The 7,140-nt window shown below is 27.9% G+C and overlaps 1 protein-coding gene across 1 annotated transcript; it reads right to left on the bottom strand.

Moving 5' to 3' along the window:
- Positions 1–1,902: 1,902 nt before the first annotated feature.
- LOC127242693 (amino acid transporter AVT1H) lies at positions 1,903–4,578 on the bottom strand. The gene is made up of 3 exons (XM_051262345.1): positions 4,180–4,578; positions 3,180–3,781; positions 1,903–2,444 (listed from the first exon to the last, which is right to left on the bottom strand). The coding sequence occupies exons 1-3, from the start codon at positions 4,487–4,489 to the stop codon at positions 1,905–1,907; spliced, it is 1,452 nt and encodes a 483-aa protein (XP_051118302.1). The 5' UTR covers positions 4,490–4,578; the 3' UTR covers positions 1,903–1,904.
- Positions 4,579–7,140: the final 2,562 nt, after the last annotated feature.

Raw genomic sequence — 7,140 nt, 5'->3', positions numbered from 1 at the left:
GGCAATCAAATTATATACTAATAATGTTTACTTAGTTAATAATAATAAATTATATAATTAATAATATTAAAAATTTTAAAATAATTTTAATATGTATAATTAAAAAAAAATTAGAAATGTATGTAAATACTATTTTCAAAATTTTATCGTAAAAAAAATATATACAATATAAATATTATTATGTAGAGAATAAAATTTTATATAATAAAGTAAACAAAAAAAAAATACTTTTATTTGTTTATAATTAACATAAACTAATTTTACAAAATATTTAAAATTTTAAATATAAATAAAAAAAAAATTTTAAGGAGAAAGATAGAAATTTATTTTTTTAGTAAAAATTTATTTGAACAGGTTCCACGTAATTTATTATATAAATACTAGCTACGTCCCAATTCAAAATATATTTTTTAATATTTTCGTTTGTCCTACTTCAAAATATTATTTTCCTTACTTAAAAAAAATAATAATCATACACTAATACCAAAATATCTTTAATTTTTGCTTATATTATATATAAAGTCAAATGACAAAAATGCAAAAACTCTTACACACTTTTACTAACCAATAAAATAATACTATTTTTTTTAATATATTACAAAACCCCATAAGACCCTTGAATTGGGACGGAGGGAGTGTTAAGATAAACTGATTTTTTAGTGCATGGATCCTTTTATCATTTTAGTCTTATAACTGGAGCTTGTCGCAAACTAGTCCCGTAAGTGAAATTTTCACATTTTAGTCTTCCGATGTCGGAGATGCTTGCGTGGTACCCTCGTGACTTGCCGGAGGATATGTGTCCGCCCGGTCAGCGACACCTAGCGGACACGTGAATTTTTTTAATTTTTTTAAAATTTATGTATTAAATACATAAATTAAGGATTTAGGGTTTATAAAAATTTATGTATTTAATACATAAATTAAAAATAAAAAAATTCACGTGTTTGTCCGATGTTGCTGACCTGGCGGACACTTGTTCTCCGATGAGACATACAGGCATCTCCGACTCCGGAGGACTAAAAGTGCGAAAATTTTTCACTTACGGGACTAGTTTGCGTTAGGCTCTAGTTATAAGACTAAAATAATAAAATGGTCCAGTTACGGGATTATAAAAATAGTTTACCCTATATATTATGTAGTTAATTAAGTATATTTATATTTTTTAAGTATGTTTTGATATAGAAATGTGTCAATTGTTATGTGATAAACAAAAATGAAAAACGTGTCAAATTTTATGGGACGAAGGGAGTATAACTTTTTTAGATTCCTTGTAAAAGTTGAGAGAATATATATTTATGTGACAATTTATTTAATGTAATATAAATAGATATTAACGTAATATTTTGAATATAAAATTTATTATTAAGATAATATAAAATTTAAAAAATATATTCTTCCGTCCGTCTCTAAAAATTACATTTATATTTTGCATCGTTATACTTAACATTAAAATATTTTTATATTTTTGTATAATTTTTTTGTACAAATCTCTTTTATTTGTCATCTTCCCTTGATCTATAACATTTTAATTTAAATAATTAATATTCAAATATCAACACGCAAAAAATATGTGAATAGTATATATTTAATTTGATATTTAAAAAATATTATTAATATTAAAAATATATTAAAACCTCCAAACTAACACGAAATTGAAAACAAAAAAACATTGAAAACAATAATATATATATATATATATATACATTATTAGTAATAAAAAAAGAAAAAAAAAGAGCCGCTAGATACATATCTTCTCTAATACAAATAAAAAGTACATAGTCATCGATTCATCCAACAACATATGAATAATGTGTGTGTGTATATATATATATATATATATATATATAACGTTGGATAATAAAAATTACAAATATATATATATATATATATATATGTATCATCGTCTAAGATGTGTGTTCTCTCGTGAAGCTGGCCATCAATGACTTGGAGGACGAGAAGGTTCCGAATGCTCCCATTATGATGCCACACGAGACGAGCACGACGTTGAGCAAGAATAGAGGACGACCGATACGCGGCCAAAAGATCTTTGTGTAGAATACACAGGGCAACACAATGCAAATTGCGATGCTGACGAGGGAGCCGGTGAGGCTAAGGACGTGCTGGAAGTAGGGCACGGAGAGGGCCAATACAAGGATCACAAGCAGCAAAATCGACCCTATGGAGCCGCGGATGATCATCTTGGTCCGCGGCCCAAGAGAGTCGGGGAGGTTTTGTTCGAGTTGGATGGCGAATGGAGTGAACTCGAGAGCGTATTTGGTCATGGGCGTCAGCACCGTGGCCCAAAGGGCGATCTTGGTCACCACGAGGTTCCGGGGCATGGATAACGTGATTTGAGGATTGACTTGCGCGCCGAAGAGCGCTGCGCCCGTGAATGCTAGGGCCGTGTAGAGGCATGTCACCGTCGAGAAACTTACTATTGTCACCTGTGTCGTGTTGAATAATATATAATTATATATATAAAGACGAGTTTAAAAACTTAACTATTTTTTTTGATAAATGACGACCGTCTCACCTGAAAACTTAAGTAAAGTTGTAACGATATATACCTCATTAATTGTAGGGTAAATTATATAACACTCTCTTGTGTTTTTAGTAAAAATGCACAAAATACCCCGCATTTTATTTATTGCTTGAAACCTCTTTGTATTAATGTAAAGTTTGCACAAAACATCCTCTTGTCCAAAATTGATGTTTGATTATAAATAAAAAGACCTAAATTAGGCAAGTTTCATACAAATAAAAACCGTAAAATATCTTATATAGTTTTTTTGATTAAAATAAATAAATAAATACTTGACCAATCATTTATTTTTATAGTTTTACGAAGACAAATTGTTATCTGATCTTTAAAAATACTATAAAAATAAATAATTGATCAATTAACTTTATTTATTTTATTCAAAAAAATTATTTAAGATATTTTATATTTTATATTTGTATAAAACTTGCATAACTTAAGCTTTTATTTAGAACCAAACATTAGTTTTGGACAAAGAGGGTGTTACTTGCAAACTTTACATTAATATAAGAGGGTTTCACGCAATAAATAAAACACAAGATGTTATGTGCATTTTTACTAAAACCGCAATGAGGTGTTATATATTTTACCCTTAATTGTATAATCTTTTCCACAAAAATGATAAAAACAAATAAATTACCTTGGTGAATTTTGAAGGATCTTTCATGGAGGTGTAGATGTTGGGGAAGACGATATGCCCGGCGTAGCTAAATACGTAGAGCCCAAAAACGGAGGGAATTTTATGCAATTGCAAGACGGGGATGTGGTGGTTGGCCTTGACACCTCCAAAAAAGGCGGTGCATGAGACCGTGACAAAAATAACAAGCGACATGAGAATTCCGACGGTGGAGAGGAATGATATGGAGGAGAGGTTCCTCAACCACAAGCTCGGTAGAGCTACCAAGACGGCTATGATGGCCAAGATCTCGGATGTCGATAGACTAGCCCAACTCAACTCGACTCCCATGAACACTGTCGCCAAATTGTCATGGAGGGATATGGTGTAAGAAACGAGCGCCATGAAAATCTCCATGTAGATGAAGGTTGTGGCTACGACTCGCCCTTTCCACCCAAAGGCATGGTACCCTATGTCTTTGTAGTCGCGGGATTTGGGATTCTTTTGGAGGCATTTTCCGAGCAAATGGGAGCTGTATGCACACGCAAAGGCGAGACCAAAGAGAATGAGCACAGATACTGAGCCCCCGGTCTCCAAGGCATACGGAGTCGATAGTTGTCCTAAACCTGTACAGTTGCATGTAAGGCCATCTTCAATCCATACACTTCGTTTATACAATTTTAACTCCAAATATGCAGTTGCTACGGTATTTTTACATCAACCATAATTCTATTTTTCACCGATATTTCTCAAATATTTTATTTTTCCTATTATTTTAAACAATTTTTTATATATATAATTTAAAATATTTTTTTAAAAAAATCTAGAAAAATAAAAAATAAATTTAAAATTAAAATGAAAAAGATAAAAAAAAATTCAAAAAAAAAGGGAACGCAACGCCATTTTTTTGGCATTGCACTGTGCCAAAAAAATGGTGTAGGATTTGGCGTCGGTTGGAGGCAACCAAATAAGAATATATATATATATATGTATATATAAAGAAAACAATGAACAAAAGGTTTACCAATGAGCATTCCGCTCATGTTGATGACAGCATGAAAAAATGAACTGTTGTTTCCCGAACCAACTTGAACTTCCATCTCTTCTTCTTCGAAGTCTTCTCCTCTTTCGCCCTCTATGCTCAAATTCATATTCAAATTCAAATTCTTCACCTTAACTTGTTGCCCCGAAACTTCCACCGAATACTCCCAAACTCCATGCTCGGATCCCTCCCCTGCGCTTTCACTCGCCACTCGACTTTGGTGGGACAAAATATCTACTCTTTGCACGCTACTTTTTGTCACTCCCGATTTCCAAATCTTTCCCCACACCATTTCACTATAACAAAATAAAATCTAAAGTATATATGCGTGCGATGAAAGAAGAAAAAAAAATAATAATAAAGTTAGCTCGAATATTTTGTTTTGTTTGATGATGGCTGGAAAAAATGAATGGCAATGGTGTGCCTATTTATAGCAGCTAAGGAATTGATGCCTAACTATGAATATATACTACGTTGAAATTAAGTTTTAGTTAATTCATTCCAAACGTAGATATAACAAAGTAGAATTATATTTATATATAATAAAAATTTGTTATTACATAAGCAATTCAAAATTAGTCGAACAACAATATACAAATTAAAATTCATCTATATACAACCACCCGCCGATATTTTGTGGTATGTCACGATTCTCATCCTATAAATACACATGATAATTAATACTCTCTCTAGGAGTCACATTTACTTTTTGCGTCATTGTACTTAACATTAAAAATATTTTTATATTTGTATAATTTTTTGTACAAATATCCTTTTATTAATATTTCAAGACACTAATTGAAGTATTTTTGCAATTTTTTTTCTTAATTTGTACTATGTTTTGATATAATAATTAATATTCAAATATCAATACACAAAAAGTAAATACGACCCTTAGAGCCGGACAGAAATAATATATCGATAAGACATGGTAAGGGCCACGTACATGTTGAGAATAAAGGTGTTGGGGAGGGATTCTTCTTCCAACAACTTTGGGTAAATTCCATGTGTCATGTGATATATAGCACATTGATGACATAGCTTTTGTTCGAAAAAACTTAATTTATTCGTGAAACATAAACATGTGCTATTTAGGGCCAAACATTGTTTCCTTGTGAATCTTCCGCAACAATAACCTTTTTTTTTTTATTATTATTTTTCTATAATCATTTTATTTTATTTATTTATTTATTTACCTGTATTTGGCGTAGCCTAAATATTAGTACGATATTCCCTTCGTCTCACATACACTACAAAAAAATAATATATTTGTAATGGAATTCCGTCCCTAAAGTTCACGTAGCTAATGTAATTCCATTCCTAATTCCGTCTCTAATGTCATTAGTAACAGAAAAAGTAGATTTAGAGACAAAAAAGTTTTGTTACAAAAATGATTTTTTCTTGTAGTGATAATTTATCCTTATTTTTTTATTTTCGTCCGTCTCATATATATAACTTGTCATTTCTATTTTTGAAAATATAATTATGCACTTTAATTACATTTTAAATTTTAAATTTTATAATTTTCTCAATTTATATTAAACTATTTGTTTATCTTAATCTTAATTTATAATTATTTTTACTAATACACTTCTTAATTATCTACTAACTATAGTTTACCTAAATTCTCGTATCTACAGTAATAAATATCTTCGTCCCATATAATTTATCCATATTTTATATTTTCGTCAATCCCTCGTAATTTGTTCTTTCTTTTTTAAAAGAAATATTATTATATACTTTAATTTTATATTTTATGATTTTCTTAATTTTAATTAAACTATTAAGTTATTTTAATCTTAATCTAAATAATAATTATATTTGCTAAATAATAATTATTTTTATTAATACACTTCTTAATTATTTACTAATTATATTTTACCTAAATTCTCGTATTTACAATAATAGACCCAAAATATATGGGACGGAGCCAGTATGTTTTTGCATTTGGTATAACAAAATCTTATATTCAAATCTAACACGTTTGGATGCGAATATTTATTGATGTAAATTTTTATGAATTCGATTCCCCTCTTCATTATATGATGTCTTTGCAAGTGAAAGATATTTTAGGGTTTGTTCATTTTTTTTATTTATACAATTTGATTTTAATACTTTTGGAATACAAATTGTTCTTTGTTGTTTTATACTCGCTTCGTCTCATATAATATTTGCGTATTACTGTAGCTGTGAGAATTTAGATAAAATATAATTAGTAAGTAATTAAAAGGTGTATTTAATAAAAATAATTAAAGATTAAAATTAAAATAACTAAATAGTTTAATTAAAATTTTTAAAAAAAATTATAAAATTTAAATTTTAAAATGTTATTAAAGTGTAGAATTATATTTTAAAAAAAAATGACAAATTATGTAGAACGGACGAAAATAGAAAATATGAAAAAATTATGTGGGACGAGAAAAATATATTTTAAATTAAAAACTAGATTTGAATGCAATATTTTTTTTAATGAAAAATAGTAACTTGGATAGTAAAAAACTTGAGGAGGGTTAGTCACCTTTTTTTCTTTTTCTTTCATGATTTTCTTTTCAGCAATATTCATTATATTTAATTAACAGTTATTATATATTTATTATTTTTGTTAAGAACTAATTACTTTCAACAAAAATAATAAAAATAAAAATTTAATATTATTTAAAATTTTCAGAATTTTAAATTTAATATAAATTACCTATAAATATATTTAAAAAGTATTGACCAATTACCACATTTTATCTATCATGCTTTAAAATTATTTTTTGTTTTCTATTTTTTCATATCTAAGTTTTAAAATAGTAAATTATATACTTCAAATTATTAAAATTTATATAGGTTAAAATTAAAATTTAAAATATATACAAATATGTATAAATAACTAATTATTTATATATTATTTATATATATTATTACATAATAAAAATATATAAATTATCGTGTGTCCTA

This window comes from Andrographis paniculata, unplaced genomic scaffold, assembly GCF_009805555.1.
Source record: "Andrographis paniculata isolate CXL003 unplaced genomic scaffold, ASM980555v1 Contig87END, whole genome shotgun sequence".
NCBI classification, from domain to species: domain Eukaryota; kingdom Viridiplantae; phylum Streptophyta; class Magnoliopsida; order Lamiales; family Acanthaceae; genus Andrographis; species Andrographis paniculata.
This window is presented reverse-complemented; position numbering and strand designations above follow the sequence as displayed.

What these genes read in the sequence shown, in the direction of transcription:
- LOC127242693 (XM_051262345.1), bottom strand. Translation starts at nt 4,489, where the DNA reads ATGGTGTGGGGAAAGATTTGGAAATCGGGAGTGACAAAAAGTAGCGTG. An exon ending in CATGAGCGGAATGCTCATTG is followed by an intron (nt 3,782 to 4,179) that starts GTAAACCTTTTG and finishes GCAACTGTACAG; the next exon opens with GTTTAGGACAACTATCGACT. An exon ending in ATCCTTCAAAATTCACCAAG is followed by an intron (nt 2,445 to 3,179) that starts GTAATTTATTTG and finishes AACACGACACAG; the next exon opens with GTGACAATAGTAAGTTTCTC.